The sequence below is a fragment of the Asparagus officinalis genome, chromosome 6 (assembly GCF_001876935.1).
Source record: "Asparagus officinalis chromosome 6, Aspof.V1, whole genome shotgun sequence".
Lineage (NCBI taxonomy): Eukaryota > Viridiplantae > Streptophyta > Magnoliopsida > Asparagales > Asparagaceae > Asparagus > Asparagus officinalis.
In genome coordinates this window covers 48,662,521-48,689,061 of record NC_033799.1, presented here as the reverse complement: position 1 = coordinate 48,689,061, position 26,541 = coordinate 48,662,521, and the positions used below count along the sequence as shown (strand labels likewise).

The 26,541-nt window shown below is 38.4% G+C and overlaps 1 protein-coding gene across 1 annotated transcript in view; it reads right to left on the bottom strand.

Moving 5' to 3' along the window:
• LOC109846152 overlaps positions 22,428–26,541 on the bottom strand; it is a 28,780-nt gene continuing 24,666 nt past the window's right edge. Inside the window, exon 3 of the mRNA XM_020415375.1 lies at positions 22,428–22,700. Within this exon, the coding sequence (XP_020270964.1) occupies positions 22,428–22,700 (273 nt within the window). The remainder of the gene's footprint in view (positions 22,701–26,541) is intronic.

The window sequence follows — 26,541 nt, the reverse complement described above, 5'->3', positions numbered from 1 at the left end:
GAGCTGAGGCTGTGCTGCCTGAGCCTTATTTGTCGACATATAAGTCGACTGACGTCATTAGTCGACACATCAGTCGACTGATGAGCTGTTTTACAGATTTTTGATCTATTTGAGTTGCTTTTCGGGGTCGCCTCGATAACCCGACCCTAGTTTACCATGTTAATGATTTATCTGTACATGTGGGATGACTTTTGACACAAGTTTAGACATGTACACCGAGATGCGGGTGAGTTTAGATTATGTATATCTGTCCGCATATACTTTTCACAGTTACACAGTCCTCGTGTTGGACTATAATCCATAGAAGTCCTCGTGTTGGACTATAATCCATTTCAGTCCTCGTGTTGGACATTTGCCACTTATTCCATGTGTTTGGAAACCACATCATTTAGTTCCTGTATCAGACATATTTCTTAACCCTGTATATGACTTTCTCACAGGAGTATATGACATGACACTTATGTAGATTATAACATGGCATGCATGTAAGTAATAACATGATGCTCATGCAAATTATGACATGACACTGTATTTATGCTCTGAGATTAGTTGTATTTCTTTTATTATTGTTTCCTGTACTAGAACCTCGGGTTTAGTGTTTAGGGGTTTACAATTTGAGATACAAGGTATATACATGAGGGTTTCCTTGTTTGGATTATTTCGCTCGATGTACCTATGCTCGTGTTGTAAACTTCTAAATACTAAAATCCTTTTTAGTAAGATCAATGATTTTAGATCTATTATGTATTAACTGTATTTTCTTATACAACGAGCCCTGTTCCCTTGGGGTTGGTTGTGATGTTTCTTGCTAGCGCTTTGACGCTCATTGTACCTCCCCCTTTCAGGTAACGAACCAGGAGCCCGGAGAGTCGCAGGTTGATGGCGATGCATTTTAGCTTCAACCGTCTATTTAGTTTTATATTTTCTTTTGGAGTTACACAGTAGACTTTTGTTCAGACATTTGAGAGTCTTATTCTAGAAGTTGTAAAGGCTGTGTGCCTTATTTCCTCTTGTTGGATATTTGTATTTGAGACTTGTTGAGCATTCCCATTTATCTATTCTGACATTGACTATATTTTTCTGTATGTTGGATGATGAGATATTAATGTGATCACTATTACTTCATCAGTTGTTTCTTGCAATATCTTTTACTTGCTTTTGTACCTACACCTGTTGTTGATTCTACTAGATGGATGTTAATTGTGATGGTCAAACATGTTATTGCACGGTGTGGTGCATGACAGGTTTGATATTCTTGATTTCACCTGGGACTGCAGCCTTGTGTGAACCCATTGGCGTCATAGTTGGTATCAAAGCTCTAGTTCCAGTATCATTAGGATCATCATGTGTCGAGTCGTGGAGCTAGGATAGAGTTTCTTAGGATTCATGTATAGGGTCCGTAAGGATTTCCTAGTATGAGTGAGGACGATATATGCGTATATCTCAAAATTTGAGAATTTTTTTATGACAACTATTTTTGTATAAGTTTAAAGTATTTGTGCAAATACTATATGTTGTGAAAATTGTATTGTGATACGCTATTTATAGAGGTCTATTTTGACTCATAAACTCTTATTTTCTTATGATTAGAGAGATGGCAGGACGTGGTAGGCCTCATACTCGGAGAGCTGGGCAGGCATAGTCACAGCAGACTCCATCTGAGCAGCAGCCAGCTCAATCCGAGCCTCAGCAGGTACCACCCGAGCCGCAGCAGACTCCTCAGTATTTGGTGGATATCATGACTCCTCTTATTGCCCGGATGACTGCCATTGAGGAGTTGGTAACGACTCATACAGCACCTCGGACACCACCACCACCGATAGCTCAGCAGTAGGGAATACCCGCCATTCCTGTCAGAGAGAGATCCCCAGAGATCGCGCCTACAGCTGTTCCTTTAGCAGTCCCAGATAGAGCCACAGAGCAGGAGGCTTATCTTCGCATGGTAGAGAGATACCAGAAGATGAGGGCACCAGAGTTTCAGGGATCACCAGACCCTCTTGCAGCCCATAAGTGGAAGGAGGATGTGGGCAACATTCTTGACATACTCAGTGTAGATTCAGTCCAGAAGCAGAGGTTGGCATCCTATAGTCTGAAAGGAGATGCCGGGAGATGGTACCGACTTCAGTTTGCTCCAGAGCAGAGGATGACCCTCACATGGGAGGACTTCATATACGTTTTTAATGGGCAGTACATTTCTTCTGCAGCACGGACTGGGAAGGAGCTTGAGTTATCCCGATTGACTCAGGGGGACATGACAGTTGCAGACTTTGAGAGCAGGTTCATGGAGTTGCTATATTTCACGGGTATGTGGCAGACAGGAGAGCGTCAGGCTCAGATGTTCTTGGCAGGGCTTCGCCCTAATCTCTGCCGATACCTAGTCTCGAGGAGGTTCTATTCAATTAGGGAGGTAGCTGAGGCCGCCACTTCTCAAGAGATTGAGACCAGCATGTTCAAGAAGGATAAGGAAGGGAAGACCAAGGCAGGGTAGAGCGGTGACAAAGGCAAGAACAAGAGATCTTTTTCTGGACATCAGCAGCAGCATCAAGGCTCTTATAAGAAGGGACCCCAGCAGGATCAGAGAGTGCATCAGCAGCGTAAGTTCCAGGGGTCTTGTTTTAACTGTCACAAGGTTGGGCATAAGGCATCGGAGTGTCGTAGCACACCAGCAGGAGCCCAGTAGGGCAAGGGTCCGAACCAGCAGCAGTGCCAGCTGTTGGCCTTCTTGTTTTGATGATGTTTAACAAACAATTTATTACTAATGTTGTTTGTCTAGTGTTTGTGCATTCCTATGTTTTGTAGACAAACAACGTTGTTGGAGGATGGATGGAATATAGCTTCAACGATCATATCCAAATAAGGTTGGCGGAATGTCGGTGAAGTCTTGCTATTCAAAGTTCAAGATCCAAGTTCAAGCTTCATCCGCAAAGTGTACCAAGCAAGCTTATTGAAGATCAAGATCAAGCTTGGGTAATTTAGTATAGGTTTATATTGATGGAATATAGCTTCAACGATCATATCCAAATAAGGTTGGCGGAATGTCGGTGAAGTCTTGCTATTCAAAGTTCAAGATCCAAGTTCAAGCTTCATCCGCAAAGTGTACCAAGTCAAACTTATTGAAGATCAAGATCGGCTTGGGTAATCTAGTATAGGTTTATATTATGTGTGTTATATACTCTAAGCTCAATATTATATTCACACACACATTTATTAGTTTCTTAGTATATATATATATATATATAGTTATATACATATACATCTTGGTTTTTAGTTTTATCCACAAACAAAGTTTTTACAAATAAATTCCAAAAATTATGTATACATGCTTGCTTTCTATGTGGATAAGTTGTTTTGGTTTAATTTCATAGATATGAAACAAATATATTTCCATATACATACTCATACGTTTTACTTTCTATTGTATTTGTGAAAATATTGTTTTCTTGGTTTATAGACTTAACAATAATCATATACATCTTTTATTAAGTCTACAAAATCATTTTGTAATGTTTCAAAACATGGTTAAGCTAAAATGTCAAGATTCATATGTTTACATTTTCATGTTTTGGACTATTTTGTAAAATGATGGTATTTCTCATTTGGGAAGTCTTTTTAGAAAACCAGTTTTTGTAGCATGTGTATTATCATGTCTACAATCATTCCCCAAAGTTTTACATTTTTCTGAATTTGTTTGATATTTTTAAACAGCTTTTTAAAATCAGCAAATCAGGTTTTTCAGCTGTGTCAGATTTCGGTCGACCGACCCGGTCGACCGATCAGTTGGTTTTTCAGCATTGGGCGACAGAGAGTCTGTCGGTCGACCGGTCCGGTCGACCGAGAGCTCAAATCGGTCGACCGACAGAATTTCCGGTCGACCGACGATGGTCCAGAACGTTTTCTTCGTGTTTTTGCTCTCATCGGTCGACCGACGGAATTTTCGGTCGACCGACAATAGATCCGTTGGACTTCTAACGGCTATTTCCTGAGCTGTTTATTGGGGCTGTTTTTGTCTTTTTGGCTAGGGTTTTGCTGAAGTTTTGAGAGGGTATAAATACCCCATTGCCTTCAGCTCTCCACCTAACCAAGAGAGTTTTAAAACAAGTTTAAGAAAGTTTTAATCAAGGGTTTATGTTTGGTTTAAGTGTGTTTATAAGCTTTTAAGCATTTGAGTGTTTTAGTTTTGTGAATCACTTCCACAAGAGCTTGAGGAGATCATCTATTGGTGTTTGAGCATCCAACTCTTCTCCTTCCACTCTTGATCTATTGAGAAGTTTTCTAAACTCAATCTAGCTTCATATTTTATATTGTTTGATTATCTTTTTATTAAGCTAGTGTTCATATTGAGTTTAGTTGATTTTATTATCTCTTTGTTCACACACAACCTATTGAGCTTATTGTATTTACATTCATAGTATAATTGGGTTGTGAGATTGTGTATCTTAGAGAGTGAGCTTACAATTCGTTCTCATCCATTGTAGAGAACAAACACTTTGTATTGAGCCTTAATTGTGAGGATACACTTTGTAATACACTTGTACACCAAGAGAGAAGTGTGTGGCGAGAGTCGGGGATCGTCCCAAGAGGAGTGGGGTAGGTGACGAGAGGTTGTAATTCCTAACACTTGAGGGAGACACGATATCTCATTGCTAGGATATATCCCTTGTTCATATTGTTTATCGTAGCTCACATATCTTGTTGTATTTTATACTTGCTAGGATAACGTATTAATTTAGTTTTAATTGGCATTTAATCGGATTAGATTAGCATAAGACCCTAATCACTCCCCCTCTAGGGTCTAACAATTGGTATCAGAGCTTGGTGCTCTTTGATTTAAGGTCTAACCGCCTTGAGTTAAAGATCCAAGTTATCTTTTTGTGCTAATCTTGTTTTGATTGCATTTTTTGTCTTGCTTGCACATATATATTTATCATGGTCATGAAGCGTGCACATTTGTTAGGCTATGAATCTAATGTTGCTCCTAAATTCATTAATTTTCCCTATGCACAATGGGCCTCTAGATTTAAAATTTTTGTGCAATATAAAAATATTGATTTATGGGGAATTATTGATGATGCTTATATTGTACCCACTATGGAGAAATCCAAGTGGAGTAGAAATGATAAAAGATTGTTTACTATGAATAAAGTTGTGTTAGAATATATGCTTCATGCACTTGATTCCTTCTAGATTTAAACTATTTGTGCAATCTAAAAATATTAATTTATTGTGAATTATTGATAATGCTTATATTGTACCCACTATGGAGAAATCCAAGTGGAGTAGAAATGATAAAAGATTGTTTACTATGAATAAAGTTGTGTTAGAATATATGCTTCATGCACTTGATTCTTCTATTTCTAACAAGCTTGCTCATTTTGATAGTGCTTACAAAGTTTGGAAATTTATAGAAGCACATCAAGGGGACTTGGAGGCGACCCAACAAGATTTGGAGGATCTAACTTCAAGTTCATACGGAGCAACATGCACACGGCCACTAGGCGATAGCCCTAGTGAGGTTTGCGAGTTCGAACTCGATAATGATTTATCTAGTGATGAACTTGTTTGTGCATCTAAGAAATTATTGCATGCCTACAACAAATTGCATAAAAATTTTAATGATTTAAAATGCAAGCATGATAATTTAGAATCCGATCATGAGAAGCTAGTATCCAAGTTTGATATCATTGCTAAAGAAAATGAAAATCTTAAAGAAAACAATGATATGTTAAACTTGGAAAATAAAAAATTAACATCATCCATTTCTAGCTTAACTCATGAAAGAGATAATGCCATGTTAGAAGTAAAAAACATACAAAATGATACGGCTTCTTTTATATTTAACTCATGAAAGAGATAATGCCATGTTAGAAGTAAAAAACATACAAAATGATACGGCTTCTTTTATAAATAACTATTTATGTTCTACTTCTAAAAATGCATATGTGTGCCTAAAAATAAAGATTTGAATCTTATGAAAAATAGTATTTCATCTTTAGATTCAACTTTGAAAATATGTATTAATAATCATAAGAGGCTTATGGATATGTGTGCCAAGACTAAATCAAAATCATCCACTCATTATGCACACATGTATAGCAAAACTTATAAGTGTTCTATTTGCGGCCGTCAAGGTCATTTAGCTAAGTTTTGTTATGATGCACACAAACATAAGAATTCTAATGTTCCTTGTGCATCTCATATAGCTTCTTCATCTTGTACACTTACACATTCACATGCTCATTCTCACAAAGTTCATCATAAGCATGCTAGTGTGTTCAAGTGTGATTATTGTGGTCGTTTTGGTCATTTGGCCAAATATTGCTTTGATTTAAAAAGAAAATCTCATTTGACAAATGCTTCCAATAGACCACATGTTTTTAAATGTGATGTTTGTGGTAGGTTTGGACATCTTGCTAAATTTTGTTTTGATATACAAAAAACTTCTAAATTGCAATATGTTCCAAATAGACCATTGTTTAAAAATGTTTCTCACTTGCAAAATTAATTTTAAAAGAAAATCTTTATTTGCAAATGATTCCCGTGCACGAGCTAATGGTCCACAAAAACAAATGGATCTCTTTCATTGCAAAAATTACAATCGGAAGGGACATTTGAATGAATATTGTTTTGACCATGTTAGTGCACTATATGTGCCTAAGAGGGTTCATAACCCTAAGGCTTAAAGCTTTAATGATAGGGGTCATGTCCCTAAATCTTTTGGTACCAAGAGTTCTTGGGTACCAAAACAAATTTAAATTTTAAACCAAGAATTTTAGTATTCATATTTTTCCTTATCTTGGTTTTTGAAAATTATGCTTTAAAATCTTTTGGTTATGAAAACAATTTCTCTTGTATCAAATCTTTCGTTTTCATGATTATTATTTTTTTGAGAGGACTATGTTTATATAACCCTCCGGAGTTATTGGGTGTTTATTCCCAACAAGTTTACCGGATGCTAAAATGATTATACGGGTTGGAACAAGCTCAAGAGCTTGATATAATTGTTGCCTCTCTTAAAAATTGTGTTTGATTTGTTGCTTTTGAATTCATTATAATTCACTTATATGATGATATTTATGTGTTTGTGCTAATGGATCATCTATTCGTGCTTTATAATGTATTCTATGAGTGGTTTGATCAAGGTTTGATCAAGTTATGTAAAGAAAATTTTTCTTTATTGATCAAACATTGCTTTTGAATATAAACTTTGATTTATGATTTCTTTTGGTTGAATTGTTTTCATTTGAAAACTTTTTGCATGATTCTCATGTTCCTTCTTTTGACTTCATAAATCTACTTTTATACATATTTTTTATGTTCTTTGATATGAGACACTTCTTTTTCATATTGACATTTTATATGTGTTCTCATTGTCTTTTTGTATGTGAGTGGTGTTTAGCATATTTCTCATTTATGCTTGCTCACATATGTTTGCCATGATATTCATTGCATACATTCCATATGGCTTTTTGATAGGGGGAGCAATCCCTATATATATATTTTCTATACTCACCTATGCTTATTGATAGGGGGAGCTTTCGCTCTCTTAATCCTTTTGTCCCCTTTTTTGATGTTGTCAAAGGGGGTGAAATATTGTGAGTATACATTTCTTTTCATATATGCATGTGAATTATAATTTATATATTCATTTCCTTTCATGCATATATCCTTTTTGTAAATTGTTTGTCATCATCAAAAAGGGGGAGATTGTTGGCCTTCTTGTTTTGATGATGTTTAACAAACAATTTACCACTAGTCTAGTGCTTGTATTATCTATTATTTGTAGACAAACAACGTAGTTGGAGGTTGGATGGATTGCGCCATAACGATCATATCAAATGGAGGTTGGCGGAATATCGGTGAAGTCTTGCTATTCAAAGTTCAAGATTCAAGTTCAAGCTTCATCCGCAAAGTGTACCAAGTCAAACTTATTGAAGATCAAGATCGGATTGGGTAATCTAGTATAGGTTTATATTATGTGTGTTATATACTCTAAGCTCAATATTATATTCACACACACATTTATTAGTTTCTTAGTATATATATATATATATAGTTATATACATATACATCTTGGTTTTTAGTTTTATCCACAAACAAAGTTTTTACAAATAAATTCCAAAAAATGTGTATACATGCTTGTTTTCTATGTGGATAAGTTGTTTTGGTTTAATTTCATAGATATGAAACAAATATATTTTCATATACATACTCATACGTTTTACTTTCTATTGTATTTGTGAAAATATTGTTTTCTTGGTTTATAGACTTAACAATAATCATATACATCTTTTATTAAGTCTACAAAATCATTTTGTAATGTTTCAAAACATGGTTAAGCTAAAATGTCAAGATTCATATGTTTACATTTTCATGTTTTGGACTATTTTGTAAAATGATGGTATTTCTCTTTTGGGAAGTCTTTTTAGAAAACCAGTTTTTGTAGCATGTGTATTATCATGTCTACAATCATTCCCCAAAGTTTTACATTTTTCTGAATTTATTTGATATTTTTAAACCTGTCGGTCGACCGGTCCGGTCGACCGATGAAAATTTTCGGTCGACCGACGAATTTTTCGGTCGACCGACGAGTGTTCCTTCAGTTTGCAACGGCTAGTTTTTTGACCGTTGCCTTGGGGTTGTGTTTTGTCTTTTGCTCAGGTTTTTGGCTGAGTTGAGAGAGGGTATAAGTACCCCATTGCCTTCAACTCTCAAAAATATTAAGAGAGTTTTAAAACAAGTTTAAGAAAGTTTTAACAAGGGTTTTAGTTTGATTTAAGTGTGTTTAAAAAGCTTTTAAGCAAATTGAGAGTTTGTTTTTGTGATTCAATTCTACAAGAGCTTGAGGAGATCATCTATTGGTGTTTGGGCATCCAACTCTTCTCCCTCCACTCTTGATATATTGAGAAGTTTTCTAAACTCTATTTCTAGCTTTTTTATATATTTGATTATCATTGTTATTAAGCTAGAACTACATTGAGTTTAGTTTTGATTTATATCTCTTTGTTCACACACAACCTTTTGAGCTTATTGTATTTACATTCATAGTATAATTTGGGGTTGTGGGTTTGTGACTAAGAGTTGTGCTTAATTGAGTTCTCACCTTGTTTTGAGAACAATCATTTGTCATATTTGTGCTTATTGTGAGAATCACTTTGTAATACACTTGTACACCGAGTGAGGAGTGTGTGGTGAGAGTCGGGGATCGTCCCAAGAGGAGTGGCGTCGGTTGACGTGCCTAGGGAGAGGTTGTAACCGAGCACTTGAGGGAGACACGGCTAGGTCCAACACTTAGTGGGTGTAGAGTGTGATTGCAAGAGTGTGAGTTGTAGAGTTTTCGGTTAGCTAGAAAACCGAGTGTGTAGAAGAAGTTCCGGCTTCCAAACCGGATTGTGTTAGTGGATTTCTCCCCGGGAGTGGGGAGCGGAGACGTAGGACGGAAGGTCCGAACTCCGTGATCATATCGCTTGTTTGAGTTTGTCTTTGGCGTAGTTGTTTTTGCATTTATTTTATATCGCCAATTGTGCATTGCTCATTCACTTTATCCACTATCTTGTTTAGATGGTTTATCCCTTGTGTTAGTTTATATATCCTTGCATATATATATAATTCAACATATAGGATATATCTCATTGTTTATATTGCATATTCTTGCACATAACTCTTTGTATATCTATCTTACAAGAATATATTTATTAATTAGTTTTAATGGGCATTTAATCGGATTAGATTAGCATAAGACCCTAATCACCCCCCCCTCTAGGGTCTAACACCATCATGGCATAGGTCAGGGCCAGTAGAACAGACTCGAGGCACCGCTAGCAGCTCAGAGGACTGAAGGATAGGTTCGAGCAGTTCAGGAGGTTCCTCAGGGGTAGATTGTCCCATATTCTCCATCTCTAGTAGCAGAGTAGTCTTCAGTCACAGGCAGTGTTTATGCAGTAGTTCCCCGTGATCATGGAGCTAGCGGAGCCGTAGTGGAGGGGACATTCCTTGTGGATTCTTTCCCTGCCCGTATTCTTTTCGATTCGGGAGCTTCGTATTCTTTCATCTCTCATGCATTTATGGCTAGACTCCAGCTCGTAGCTCAGCCTCTAGACACCCCTTTATCTCTTTAGGTGAGGTATCGCTTCTGGAGAGCGTTTGTAGGAGGTGTACCGTCAGTCTAGACGAGTCGGAGTTCATAGTTGATTTGATAGTGTTGCATATGTCCGAGTTCGATGTCATCCTTGGTATGGATTGGTTGTCTTCCTATCATATTAGTATTGACTGCTTTGTGAAGACAGTCAAGTTGCGAGTGTCCGACGGGTCCGAGATGATTGTAGCCACCTCTCAGGGCAGCCGATTTGCGGAGTCATTTCTGGCGTACATCGAGGAGGTGATGCGACGGGATCAGGGTGCTGAGTTATTGGAGACTAGAGTTGTCTCTGAGTATCAAGATGTCTTTCAGGACATACCTGGATTACCTCCGGTGAGAGAGGTAGAGTTCTGTATTGAGTTGCAGGCAGGCACAGCCCCGATATCCTACGCACCCTATCGCATGGCACCAGCTAAGATGAGGGAGCTTCAAACCCAGTTGGATAAGTTGTTAGCTCAGGGTTTTATTCACCGGAGTCATTCTCCGTGGGGCACGCCGGTCCTCTTCGTGAAGAAGAAGGACGGTAGTATGAGATTATGCATAGATTATAGAGATTTGAACAAGGTCACTATCCGGAATAGGTACCCACTACCTAGGATTGATGACTTGTTTGACCAGCTGCATTGATCTTCGTTCTGGTTATCATCAGTTGCAGGTTCGGGAGATGGATATTCCCAAGACCACCTTTCTTACTAGATATGGATCGTTTGAGTTCTTGGTCATGCCATTTGGGTTGACCAATGCACCCGCGGTATTCATGGACTTGATGAACCGGGTTTTCCGTCCTTTCTTAGATCAGTTTGTGATCGTTTTCATCGATGATATTCTCATTTACTCGAGATCGGAGACAGATCACGAGGATCATCTACGGATTACGTTGAGGACTCTGCTGGAGAATCAGCTGTTGCCAAGTTCAGCAAGTGTGAATTTTGGCTTTTAGAAGTCAGATTTCTTGGCCACATCATCAGTAGAGAGGGCATAGCAGTGGACCCAGCAAAGGTCACAGAAGTTCTTGATTGGGAGCCACCGAAGACTGTGACCGAGATTCACAGATTTTTGGGTTTAGCTGGATATTATAGGCAGTTCATTCAGGACTTCTCGAAGATTTCGGCACCGATTACACACATTACGAAGAAGGGTGTACAGTTCATATGGAGCATGGAGTGCCAGAAGGCCTTTGATATTTTGAAGGCTAAGTTGACTACAATGCCGGTTTTGACTATTCCGAACAGCGACATGACATTCGTAGTATATACAAATACATCATTGGCAGGCTTATGAGGCGTATTGATGTAGACTCAGAAGGTTGTAGCTTATATCTCACGACAGTTAAGGGTGCATGAGCAGAACTATCTCACTCATGACTTACAGTTAGCAGCAGTGGTATTTGCACTGAAGTCATGGAGGCACTACTTATATGGAGTGCAGTTTGAGTTGTTTACAGACCATCAGAGTCTGAAGTACCTCCTTTCTCAGAAGGAACTCAATCAGAGACAGAGAAGGTGGGTTGAGTTTATCAAGGACTACGAGTTCGCGATTCAGTATCATCCGGGGAAGGCGAACATCGTAGCAGATGCCTTAAGAAGGAAGCGTCGACATTGGATTTCAGCTTTGAGGTGTTCATTGCATCGGGATCTTATCACTCTTAGCGAGTTTGATTTTAGACCCGAGATTGGAGGGACCAGTGCATTTTTGGGAGCTGTGTCAGTGCAGCCATCTTAGAGTGACAGAGTTGTCAGAGCTCAGGTGGGAGACTCTTGGATTCAAATCCGAAAGGAGGAGATTTTTCAAGGAGCCTAAGACTGATTGGATTATTGGAGCAGATGGAGGTCTCCGGATGAAGGGCAGGCTAGTCATGCCAGCTAGTGCCGAGCTGAAGAGAGAGTTACTTGATGAAGCTCATCGTACTCGGTACACAGTACATCTAGGGACTACTAAGATGTACAAGGACCTGAAGAGACACTTTTGATGGAGTGGTATGCGAAGGGAGATTTCGGAATATGTGGCTAAGTGTTTTACCTGTCAGTAGGTGAAGGTAGAGCATCAGAGATCGGCAGGAACACTTCAACCTTTACCCATTCCAGAGTGGAAGTGGGCAGACATTTCTATGGACTTTATTATAGGGTTGCCGAAGTCGAAGAAGGGGAATGATTCAGTTTGGGCGATTGTGGACCGGTTGACGAAGTTGGCACATTTCATTCCAGTGAGGACTATCTATACTGCCGAGGCATATGTGAGGATATTTATCTGGGAGATAGTTCGGCTTCATGGAGTTCCAGACACGATTGTATCGGATCGAGGTTCAGTGTTCACTTCACAAATTTGGAGGAGTTTTTAGGACTCTTTTGGCAGCAAATTATCATTCAGCAGTGTTTTCCACCCACAGACGGATGGTCAGACAGAGAGAGTGAATCAGGTGTTGGAAGACATGTTGCGGGCGTATGTCATTGACTTTCAAGGCAGCTGGGAGGATCACATTGCATTGACAGAGTTCGCTTATAACAACAGTTATCAAGCGACGATCGGTATGGCTCTGTATGAGGTATTATACGGAAGACCCTGTAGATCACCGATATGTTGGGCAGAGCCGGAAGATAGCTTGATGCTTGGATCGGAGCTGGTGAGGTAGACTACCGAGAAGGTAACATTGATCAGGAAGCGGATTCCAGCCGCTCAGAGTCGGCAGAAGAGCTATGCAGATAAGAGGCGAAGACCCTTGGAGTTTTAGGTTGGGGATTCAGTTATGTTGAAGGTATCGCCTATGAAGGGCGTGAAGCGATTCGGACGACGGAGGAAGCTTGCGCCGAGATATATTGGACCATTCCAGATTTTGGAGCGCATTGGAGTTGTGTCATACAGACTAGATCTTCCAACATCGATGTCTAGTATACACAATGTGTTTCATGTTTCTATGCTTAAGAAACACTTGCATGACGAGGAACAGCAGCGAGTATTGGATACACCAGAGATTGAGCTTCAGGAGGATTTGACTACTGTCGAGATTCCAGTTCGTATTCTTGCCAGAGAGGATAAGAGACTTAGAAACAAGGTAATTCCCTTGGTGAAAGTTCAGTGGAACCGAGGAGGTATTGAGGAGATTTCTTGGGAACGTGAAGAGGATTTGCGTCGCGACTACCCACACCTGTTTGAACAGGTAAATTTAATTTTTATGATATGTATCTTATATGATATTTATACATTGGTTATATTTGCATTTAACACTAGAATGAGAATATTCTCGCTTAATTCTTAATCCTTCGGAACACAAGGTATATATGTGGGGGGTTCCTTGTTTGGATTTTTCAACCGATGTACTAGTTCCACTAGATTAGGGTTTGAGCGGGAATATTACCATTTTAGATCATTAAGTATAAATATCTCTATATGTTTATTTGGAAGTTCATGTTGTGAGATGCATATAGTTTCCGAATTTCGAGGACGAAATTCTTCTAAGGGGGGAAGAATGTAGAACCCCATAATTTTTATATGAATATATGTGAATTATTAGTAAATAAATAATTCTTTTATGATAAATAGCTTGAGGTCATTGATGTATATGATAACAAGTTATTTGAGATGATATGAGAGTATGGGTGTAGAGTCTTGTGCGTTGGTTTTGCAAATAAGTAAAACATGCAAAAAAACTGAATTTTTCCAGATCAATCGACACATCAGTCGACTGACTGTATCGGTCGACACATCAGTCGACTGATACACTGATTTCCAGTTTTTACAGGTTTCGGGTCTGTTTTGATTTGGTTCGGGTTTGGGTCGGGTTTAGCTGTTCATACATATTCTCCTTCACCCAAAATCACCCCTTTCATCTTCAGATCTGAGAAAACCCTAGCCCCTCTCCCCTCTGTAAAACCCTAGTTTTGTTCTTGGTGATTTGGGGAAGAACTTGGAGGATTTTCGTCGAGATCTTCACGTTGCAGCGAAGGGGAACCATTTTCTCTCAGATTCAGGAGTTTCTCATCACCCCAGAGGTGAGTAACATCTCGCCCAACCTTGCCCTATTTTTCTAAACATTTTCAAAGGGTTTTTATGAGTTTTGATAAGCCAAAAATGTAATTTTTGTACAAAGAATTGATTTTTATAGCATATAGTTGGAAGATATGTGATTTTAGAATGTTAAAAACCCACCAACGTTTATTTGAATCGAAGATCTAGATCTGAAATATTTTTATAAGAGATTTAACATGAGCTTTGTTTTAAAAATGTTTTAAAACATAAATACACATGTTTAGGGTTTTGTTTATGTATTCACACATGAGATTTTTTTGTTTCAGTTTAGTTCATACAAGTTAATATCAGTATTTTTCATGCTTGGAATTGATGGGGATGAGTTTAGATCGAATTTTGGGTAAATAACAACCTGTGCAGAGTTTTTGCAGTCTATCGGTCGACTGGTCAGTCGATCGACGAGCAAATTTTCAGTCATCAGTCGACTGATCAGTCGACTAACAGACTGATTTTGTTTTCTTAGCTTCTCAGTCGACTGATCAGTCGACTGGTGAGCTGAGGCTGTGCTACCTGAGCCTTATCGGTCGACATATGAGTCGACTGACGTCATCAGTCGACACATCAGTTGACTGATGAGCCGGTCGACATATGAGTCGACTGACGTCATCAGTCGACACATCAGTTGACTGATGAGCTGTTTTACAGATTTTTGATATGTTTGAGTTGCTTTTCGGGGTCACCTCGATAACCTGACCCTAGTTTACCATGTTAATGATTTATCTGTACATGTGGGATGACTTTTGACACAAGTTTAGACATGTACACCGAGATGAGGGTGAGTTTAGATTATGTATATCTGTGCGCATATACTTTTCACAGTTACACAGTCCTCGTGTTGGACTATAATCCATAGAAGTCCTCGTGTTGGACTATAATCCATTTTAGTCCTCGTGTTGGATATTTGCCACTTATTCCATGTGTTTGGAAACCACAGTATTTAGTTCCTGTATAGGACATATTTCTTAACCCTGTATATGACTTTCTCATAGGAGTATATGACATGACACTTATGTAGATTATAACATGGCATACATGTAAGTAATAACATGATGCTCATGCAAGTTATGACATGGCACTGTATTTATGCTCTGAGCTTAGTTGTATTTCTTTTATTATTGTTTCCTATACTAGAACCTCGGGTTTAGTGTTTAGGGGTTTACAATTTGAGATACAAGGTATATACATGAGGGTTTCCTTGTTTGGATTATTTCGCTCGACGTACCTATGCTCGTGTTGTAAACTTCTAAATACTAAAATCCTTTTTAGTAAGATCAATGATTTTAGATCTATTATGTATTAACTGTATTTTCTTATACAACGAGCCCTGTTCCCTTGGGGTTGGTTGTGATGTTGCTCGCTAGCGCTTTGACGCTCGTTGTACCTCCCCCTTTCAGGTAACGAGCTAGGAGCCCGGAGAGTCGCAGGTTGATGGCGACGCATTTTAGCTTCAGTCGTCTATTTAGTTATATATTTTCTTTTGGAGTTCCACAATAGACTTTTGTTTAGACATTTGAGAGTCTTATTCTAGAAGTTGTAAAGGCTGTGTGCCTTATTTCCTCTTGTCGGATATTTGTATTTGAGACTTATTGAGCATTCCCATTTATCTATTCTGACATTGACTATATTTTTTTGTATGTTGGATGATGAGATATTAATGTGATCACTATTACTTCATCAGTTGTTTCTTGCAATATCTTTTACTTGCTTTTGTACCTACACCTGTTGTTGATTCTACTAGATGGATGTTAATGTATGGTGAAACATGTTATTGCACGGTGTGGTGCATGGTAGGTTTGACATTCTTGGTTTCACCTGGGACTACAGCCTTGTGTGAACCCATGGGCGTCACAAAACTACTCATGAACAGAGGTGAAACTTTGTTTATACATGTTTATATAACTTAGGTATCACAAACCTAGGGTTTTAGCATGATTAGCTTACACGAAAACTCAATTAAACAACTAATTAGGGTTTACTCATGAGTTAAACATAATTTAACAAGTTAAAAACAAAATTAACATTAACCCTAATGATCATGTTTCTATCATTAGCAACAAAGATTTAACTTTAGATCTAGCATAGGCTTAAGATTTATCATCAAAAAAATTTGATTTTTATCACATTAGGTTACACTTAATCATGAAAACATCAATTAAACATTTTCAAAACTTTAACTAATTATAGGGACATGTTTGGATTAAGATGATCTTGCCTCAAACGCTGTGTTGGACTCCTGAACACGCGTGCAAGATCCCTTCTTCGTCAGAAACCGCAAAGCCTCGCCTTTCTCTCGACAAACGCCTCAAAATCTCTCTCAAAACTCACACTTTAGGGTTAGGGTTTGAGGATGAATGTGGCTGGTGTTAATCTCACGTGAAAGAGGATAAAAAGAGTTTTAAAACGAGTATATGTACGCATAAATACAACTGGGTTCAAAATAAAACGAATCCGACTCGAAACCCATAAGAAAACTAGAAACAACCCGACTAGTCGACTAATACTACTATTAGTCAACTAATGGCCTTACTGGTCGACTACTAGTAGTGTAGTCGATTACTAACAGCACAGATACAGATTTTTGCATGCTTTCGTGCATGTATCTCTTCTAAGCTCATATTTGTACATTGAATTGATCTCAAATCAATCCCTAGCATACTCAAACGTTAAAATATGTTGTTTATCATATTATAACATATTTATTTTTATATATCATAATATACTCAAATTTACGGGGTTTTATATTCTTCCCCCTTAAAAGAATTTCATCCCCGAAATTCTGCAATCGTATCTTAGAGATTAATAATACCAGAAAAGCACGTTGAGGGGATAATCCAGATAAGGAAACTCTCACATATATATCTCGTACCATTAATCTCTAGATATGAAACATAGCAACATCTATATTTAACCATCTAGAATGCGAGTGCTCCCACTTAACTCCTAACTAAGCGGAACTAGTACGTCGGGCGAAAAATCCAAACAAGGAACCCCCCATATATGTACCATGTGTTCCGAATGATTAGGAGCTAAGTGTCAATACCCCTATTCTAACGTTAAATATAAATATGACCATATAGATAATCATAAGTATTAATCAAATCAAAATCAGTCAATTTACCTTCTTAAACAGGTGCGGGTAGTCGCGACAGATATCCTCCTCACGCTCCCAAGAAACCTCTTCAGCTCCCTTCCGATACCATTGAACTTTGACGAAATGTATTATTTTGTTTCTAAGCTTCTTGTTCTCCTTGGAAAGAATACAAACATGAATCTCTATCGTAGTCAAATCATCATGAAGCTCAATCTCTGGTGCATCTAACACTCGCTGCTGCTCCTTATTGCGTAAATACTTCTTAAGCATAGAAACATGAAAAGCATCGTGTATACTCGACATCGATGCTGGAAGGTCTAGTCGATACGAAATGGCTCCAATACGCTCAATAATCCTGAATGGACCAATATACCTCGGGGCTAGCTTTCCCCGTCTCCCAAATCGCTAAACTTCCTTCATAGGCGATACTTTTAATAATACTTAGTCCCCAACCTGGAACTCTAATGGTCGTCGCCTCTGGTCTGCATAACTCTTCTGGCGACTCTGCGCTGCAAGGATGCACTCTCGAATCACTGCTACCTTCTCTGTAGTCTGTCTCTCAAGCTTTGGTCTAAGTAATAGGTTGTACTTCGGTTCTGCCCAACAAATAGGCGATCTGCAAGGCCTCCCGTACAATGCTTCATACGGTGCCATCCTAATAGTCGCTTGATAACTATTATTATAAGCAAATTCAATTAATGGGATGCGGTCCTCCCAACTACCCTGAAAGTCTATGACACATGCCCGCAACATGTCCTCCAATACCTGGTTCACTCTTTCCGTTTGCCCATTTGTCTGCGGGTGGAAAACACTAGAGTATGACAATGTACTACCAAAGGAATTCTGGAAACTCTTCTAGAAATACAAAGTAAAAACTGAGCCTCGATCTGATACTATCGTCTCTGGGACTCCGTGCAATCTCACGATCTCCTGGATGAATTTTCTTGTGTAAGTCTCCACGATATAGGTTGTATTTACTAGCATAAAATGTGCTGACTTCGTCCACCGATCAACTATCACCCAAACTAAATCGTTCCCCTTTTTTGATCTAGGCTATCCTACAATGAAGTTCATGAAAATATCTGCCCATTTCCACTCCGGAATAGATAAAGGCTATAGGGTTCCTGCTGGTCTCTAGTGTTCTTCCTTCACTTGTTGGTAGGTACAGCACTTAGCCACATACTCGGCAATCTCCCTACGCATGTTGCTCCACCAAAAGTATCTTTTCAGGTCCTCGTACATTTTTGTTGTACCTGGATGCACTGTGTACCTGGGACGATGCACCTCATCAAATAAGTCTTTCTTCAACTGTGGACTACTTGGCATCACTAATCGGTCCTTCATTCGAAGAACTCCATCTGTTACAACGGTCCAATCAGCCTTTGGCACTTTAGAAATCTCCTCCTTTCGGGTTTGAATCCAAGAGTCTTTTAGCTGTCCCCTGACCACTCTATCACTCCAAGATGGTTGTACTAACAAATCTGAAATGACCATGAATTTTCAATACTAGTTTAAATAATATTCTGGTATTTTAAAATATTAAATTATTATTTTTAAAAGAGTGTTTATATTTTCTCGATTTTCTAGAATTTTCTATGATTTAAAAACCCAATTTTATATTTATTTTGCTAATTATAAATTAAATTGTTGCGGTGAAACCCTTTTAAATTAATATTGGTTTTATTATTGTTATTGTTATTATAAGTATTGTTATTAATTATATTAATTATTCCCTAAACCCTAATCCTATATATATAATCTCTCTCTCTCTCTCTCTCTCTCTCTCTCTCTTTCTCTCTCTCTCTCTCTCTCTCTCTCTTCTGTCACCGCCCACAGCCCCTTCGTCACCACCTTAGCACGCACCTCTTCCTCCTCCCCTCTCGCCTTCCTCCGCTCTCTCCTCGCCCATCAGCCGCTCACACCACCGCCACCGACCAGCACCTCCTATTTCCAACTTCCCTCTGTCCACCTCCTCATTCTCACCGCCCGACTCACCTTCGCGCAGCTCTTTCCCTCACCAAACTTCCACCGCCACCAGCCAGCTCTCACCCACAACCCTTACCTCACCATTGCCCGCCACCGCACCGCTCTTCCCGGCCAGCGACGTCATCGCCGTCCCCTACAGTCGTGCCGTCTAGATCCGCTGCTCCACCTATTTCAGACCTGTCATACCGCATCCGCAGCATCGCCGCCGTCTCGTCATCAGGCCCCTTGGTCTCGCTGGCAAGATCCCGCTCCTCTTGACTCGTCATTTCTTATATCTTTCATTAAATTAAATGCATAGATTAGACTGTGATTAGTTATCATTTGCGTGGATTGGTTGATGATCGATGAGAATAACTGATATTGTAAGGATAAGAATTATTTTCAGAGAAAAAAATTATTTGAATTAATAGCTTATTATATTTAAAGATTATTTTTAGAATTATTATAATGAGAAAAGAATTTAATTTGGAAGAGAGAATATTAAAAAGAATATTTAAAGAATATTTTTAGAATTATTTAAAAGGAGTTATTTTTTTTGGAAGAGAGAATATTAAAAAGAATATTTAAAGAATATTTTTAGAATTATTTAAAAGGAGTTATTTTGAAAAAGGGTTTATGTTGAATTAGTATATGAGAAAATAATTTAAAGGAAATTATTTTGGAAAAATGTTATTTTCTGAATTACATAGGCGCAGTTCATAATTTATGACTCTTAATTTTGATTATTTGTGATATGCCATGACATTAGTGCTCATGATCAGTTGCATTTATTCATTGTTATGATTGAGAACCGTTAGTAGTTCATGACTTTAGTGGCCTTGTACAAGACCTAGAGATATGTGTATGTTGACTTAAAAAACAAGAAGAGTTGGGGTGGGGAAAGTCTTAATTCATGTGATCGGATATGGCTGTTGATGTATCTTCTAGGCTCGTACCACTGAATTCGTGTAGTCACTGGGTTTGGTTTTGTTGGGCCAAAGTGAATTCGTGTAGTCACTTTGGTTAGTGAATTTGTGTAGTCACCCGAGTTTTGCTTGAGTTCGGACCAGGCCAAAATCGGATTGCGTGTAGTCCTCTGACCGATTCGTGTAGCGGTATTGGATACGCGTAGAAGATTTGTGAACAATCAGTTATCCGATAATATGAACGTTGACTCTATGTGAGCTATGGACCAGTAACCTGTTATAGGATGGTTAGTTACATGACCTCGTTACTTAGATGATTATGGATTCTTGTGAGATGTGGACTAGTTATATTTCTTTTCATACATAGATTGGGATTAATATTTAATTATTTACAATTTAAGACATATGGTATATACATGAGATTTTCCTTATTTGGATTACTTCGCTCGACGTACTACATCTCGTGTTGTAGATTTTTAAGTATTAATTCTATCTAATTGTATGACCTTGTTACTCGGATGTTTATGGATTCTTCTGATTGTTATACTCTAGTAGTGGATTGCATCTAGCTTGTTAGTATTCTAGCTGCATGTTTCTAATCATTGTTATTGTTATTGCATTGGTCGTTCGACCGTTTCTGTTCTTTCTTTTAGGATCTTGCCGTGTGCTACGCACGCTGACGTACTCCTGTTCTCTCGGGTTGTACGCCAGATTTGGAGGATGGACAGGTTCAGTATGAGCCAGAGTATTCTCAGCAGGAGTGCTTTGCAGACATAGCAGAAGAAGAAGCCGAAGCTTAGTTATTTACTTTAATTGTTCTATGGTCATTGTTTACCTTTGTAGCATCTTCCATTTCCACTTGATCGATGTATTTTTATGTTCCTCTAGTATTTCAGTTGGATTGTTTTGTATCAGGGCATGTTTGGCCCGAATATTATGTCTGGGATGATATTTCAGCTGTGTAACAACAAAAAATTAAGATACATATTTAAATATTTTTTTTCTAGTATTTAAAATATTAAAATTTTAACTTATTAATATTTTTCCAAATTTCTAGAATTTTTATGAGTTTTCAAAATAAATAAATATATTCCCATAATCTTCATTTCCCTAAATTTTCTCTCATTTGAATTCCTACCATAATCTCCCTAATCAATTCCCTAATCAATTTTCCAATTCCCTAAATTTTCTCTCATTTGAATTCCTACCATAATCTCCCTAATCAATTCCCTAATCAATTTTCCAATCACTCATAATCCCGTTTATCTCATTCCTTACCATAATCTCCCTAATCAATTCCCTAATCAATTTTCCAATCACTCATAATCCCGTTTATCTCATTCCTTACTAACCACGTGATTCTCTCTCTTTCATTCTTATTTTAATGTGTACTCTCTCTCCCTCAATCATTCACTCAGGCAAAGAAATCCAGCTGGACCAACTCACATTTCCTTTCGATCTCTCTCTCTTATTATTTCATCATCTTCCTCTCTCTCTCTCTCTCTCTCTCCAATTATTCAGAGCCAACCCATTCTCTCCCTCTTCTCCTTCGATCTCTCTCTCTCCAATTTTGTCTTGCTCTTTGTTGAATTCGTTCTCATTATTATTATGCAAGCATATTTTGACTTATTTTTGTTATCTTCAATTCATATGACTGTTTTATTGCAAGCATTTTTATCTTCTAACTCTTTTAGTGATCGCCATATTTATTATTATTATTATTATTTTCATAATCACCAATTGTTTACTACTTTCTTTGTTTGAAATTGTCGATTTCTTCCATTGCAAATCCTCCCTTGTTCTCAACAGATCTTCTAGTTGATTACTGACATGTACGTACTCATCTTCAACTAAAATAGGGCCGCAATTATTTTTCCCTTCTCTCTGGCTTTCTTTCTCTTATCTACGTGAAATTTTCTATATATAGAATTATTAAAGATATTACTTATAATACTATGTAGATTGATCCTTGTGTCTTTGCTTAGTATTTCATGAAGGGCGTTCCATTTATTTTAAGCCTGGTACCATGAATCTCCTATTTTTCATGAGCCTTCTCAAATGCATGAAATCGGCCTAACATAACACCCTTTACATAGAGTTTAAATAAGTTGCTAATCTTCCACTTGGTCCACTAATCACCGTCTGTGCACCTACCAATATATTAAAGTGTTAATAAGTTTAGTCTCAATCACACAGAGTCTAGATAGATAATGTTTTGAAATGATGTGAAATTATTACACTGATGAATGAATAAGAAGATTTCCTACGATGTCTACTAGGCGTGGGCTCATTTGAATATTGAGGTAGATGCCTTGTCGATTGATCCTTTCTTTTGTTTCTTTACTTCTCTATATTTAATTGAGAAAACATTTTTGTACATTTGTTGCCATGCATGTGTGTACACGTAGAAGAGTGCCTTCTCTGCATGCATGTACTTCAATGAATCTTGTCGAATGGTTAGAATCAGGTGAACTGGAGCTAAATGGTAAGGTAACAGCTCAACACCATGTCCAAGGTAATGGATGTATCTGTACAGAGTCCAGAGGTAGAAGCCTGATACCTGCCCATGGAAAAAAAGAAATTAGAAAATTTTCGAGGACTGAGACAATCAAGCTTAATACTATTGGATATTTCCAACCGATCAAATACTATTATTTGAAATAACAATATGTTGGTGGTAGTGCAATAACAAAATAATACAGCAAAGAATGACTATCTATCTGGTAGTGTTGGATCAAATGTCTCATGTCCAATTACGTAGGGTTTTGTCCCACATACTGTAAGATATAAGAACTGTTGGATCAAATAGTATTATTCTAGTATATCCGTCTAGACAGTATATTTGTATGTATATGCATTTCAGGTTGGTATGGTATTGATAATTAATGTGTTTGACATGTTTGTCTGGATGGAAAATTTATTGTTGTTTGATCACCTAATTGTCTTCCAATAGGAGAGACTGTGCATGAAGACGACTTCGGTTAAAAATATGATTTATAAGCGTGCTTTCATAGCTATGCTCTCGATATCGACATCCCGATATGAGATTTTTCCTTGGCTATTACTATTATAACATCGACTAGACGATGCACCTATCTTGATTAGACATGTTCTGGTCACGGTTATTTTCATAGTTTTACAGAAGTCGTTCCACGGTAACTCTGTGGTTAGTGCACAACATTTCATGCATAGTCATTAAATTTTAATCGACAACCATGGGGTTTATAAAGGAGAATTAGATGAAGAATATAACATGTATATAAATGGGCATATGCGCATTCCTGATATCCTGAGTTATATATATATATACATGGGCCAAAGAGCCAATTTCTGACTTGAAGCCATGTTCCCGGGACGGTTTACGGGGAACCGATTTATATACATGAAAATATTCTTCTCTAATTCAAATAACCTGTAAAATAAGAATAAGGTGCTTATATGCTTTGTGATAGATTTGGCATGCACGGTATGGACCTGGATGAAGTATGGGTGATGTATATTGATATTGTTGTGTATAGAATTTTGGGAGTTAATATTTAGAGATTTACAATTTGAGATATATAGTATATATAAGGGTTTCATTGTTTGGATTATTTCCTCGACGTACTCATCTCTCATATTGTGGTTTTCTAAATCTTACCTCCTTTTTAGTATAGGGTATAAGATGTATGCTTTAGGGTAGACCTTATTTGATATACATGTTTAGAATTATCATCTTTAATTGACCTTTCATCTTATTTTGATTTATAAGAGTAGCATTTTCTTAATCACTGTAAATTTAGAATTTATCTTTTCTTTATATCTACCACTTATACTTACACGTGCATAACTTTCCTCATTTTACATGCTTGTTGGGAGTTTTCTGACTCCCCTGGGGTTTGCATACCCCAGATTTGGGAATTGTTCTTTCTTCGCAGGACCAAGAGAACTTTAAGGATTAAGACCAGTGACAGTGATCACCTTCTCTCTCTCAGCTTCAGTTATTGAGTCTTTCTTAAAATCACTTGTGGTACTCGAAACTAAGATGTATTTTTCCTCTTTCCTACTTTGAATAGTTATGGACATGTAAGAGAACTAGTCTTTTTAGAATTTTCTTTATCTATCTAGTTCCCTTGTTATTTTGGTTACATGCTCTATGTAGTAGTTCTTTTAGCAATATAACTGTATACAAGATGATCCAGAGGCGTGAATGTAACTGCATGGTTACATTGCTGACCGAGTCACGCTCCAAATTATCACGTTTTGGACCCGGGGCGTGACAAGTTGTGATATGTATCATTTTGTTCTGAGTTGTTTATTCTATTCTTGCTAAATGTGATCGGGGACATGTGACTTTGCACTTTATATTTACGCTTAGCGTATTAGATTGAGTGGAAATGGTCTAGTATTTATTTCTCCTCAGTCTAATTTGTCGCGGGCTTGTTCACGTTTTGATTCCCCAGTATTGTGGGAAGCGGGGCGTGACAAGTTTTTATGGTGGCCCATGTAGGTCACGGTCCCGAGTTCCCACTAGTAAGAATATACTGGATAATTTAGAAGCATATCATATTTCATCCATAAGACTATAGTTAGCCCTTATCCTATTATCTAGACAAATTATGTCTTAGTCCCTACCTTATCACTTTTTGACTCCGGAGCTTCCCACTGTTTCTTGTCTCGTCACTTCCCGACTACACTCTCTTCATATAACTTCTCTTTCCTCGAATCGGTCATTATTTTATGTGTTATTATTTTTACACTATATTTTTTGATTTGACTTGTGTATCATTTGACTGTATTGATTTCTGCATTATTTATTATTGTGACGCCCCTGGGTTCACACAAGGTGTTCGGGGGGAAAATAGTTGTCTTCTTCATTAATGATTCCATTGTACACTCTTGTAACAGTTTATCGATTACAAAGATCCGGTCTTTTTATAAGATCCGGTTACAACGAAAATCAAATTGAAAAGAAATGAAAATTACAACTTTTATCCTTGTTTGTCGAACGAATCGCGAGCTCCTGTTTTGCGGTCGCTCGCTTTGTGGGTTCTTTGCCTGCGCCGGGGTTTATCCGTGGACCACCGCGAGATCTAGATCCGGTCAGATCTAGGCAGTACTACGAGTATTATTCCACGAAGGGAATAATAGCCGGGGAGGATTGATTCACCAAGGAAACAATCGTCCAAGTCTCGGGATCTAAGACCAAGCTTAGATCCGGAGTACGTCTGCGTAGATCTGAGATCCGGTCCTCTCGAAAACCTGCCTTATTTGATGTTGACGGTCACCGAGCACCAGATCTGAATGTCCAAGTCCTCGAAGCCCAAAGTTGAGATCTTTTTTTTTTAGTTCTGAGTCTCCAATCCAGCAGGACTTCGCCTCTCTCCAAATTTTCCAACCCCTCAAAATGAACAACCCCCTCTCCTATTTATAGCCAAGCGTCACTGTGCCCGTGTGCACGTGTGGCCGACACTCAAGGTGGCCGGCCACCTCAAGGTGGCTCGGCTCTGAGGTGGCTCGGTTCCGGCCGAGCCCCTCCGGGTGTTGTTCGTTCCTTCATTTTCCGTTGTCCGGTTCTGTGCTTCGTTGTTGATCTGGACTTGATTCGGTTGTGTTTCTGTTGTGTGGTTGATTGACCTGGAAACGACTCGTTGACTTGATTCCAGATTTGGCAGTAAGTCGGGTTCCGGAATTGATCTTGATTCGATCGTGATCCATCCGAGTTCGCTCTTGTTTGGATGACTCGGTGGTTCCCCGAAACTGTTGGTTGGATTCCGCATGCGAGTGGATGTATTCCGATACTTGAGTGCGATTTGTTGACTTCGTCGCCTCGTTAACCTGCTCCATCGCGTATAGCTTGGCTTCGGCGTTTGCGGGCTAAAGGTCTTGCTTGGATACGTCGCCCGATGGTCCTTTTGTTGAATCGGCGTCGTCGAGCTACTCAAGGGACCTATAGGCAATTTTATACGCCTACAGATACCCCCTCCAAAGTATTTCAGTCTCGTTCTTTTATAGAAGAGTCTGGAATACTTTGGATGTGATTGTCCCAACCTTCAGTCGGTGTAACAGGACTTTGGAATGGCTTCTGTTCTGGATTCCTTCAATTCCTTCATGCTATTCGGTGCTTTGTCGAACATCTGTAAGGAATTCGGTGCTGCATTTATTGTCTGACTGTTGTCGGAATTTTGAACTTGAAGTCGATTCTTGATTTCCTGACTTTTTAGCTCGAGTTTGCTGCTTCAACACAGAACTAATCATCAGTCATAGGCGTTGAATCTTCATTTATAACGCGTTGTCCGGCGTTTGAGCTTCCTGGTGACGCGTTGTCCGGCGTCCAGGCTTCATTACAACGCGTTGTCCGGCGTTTGACATAGTTTATACTCGTACGTCTGCTGGAGTATACACAGTTTAAGCTCTTAAGG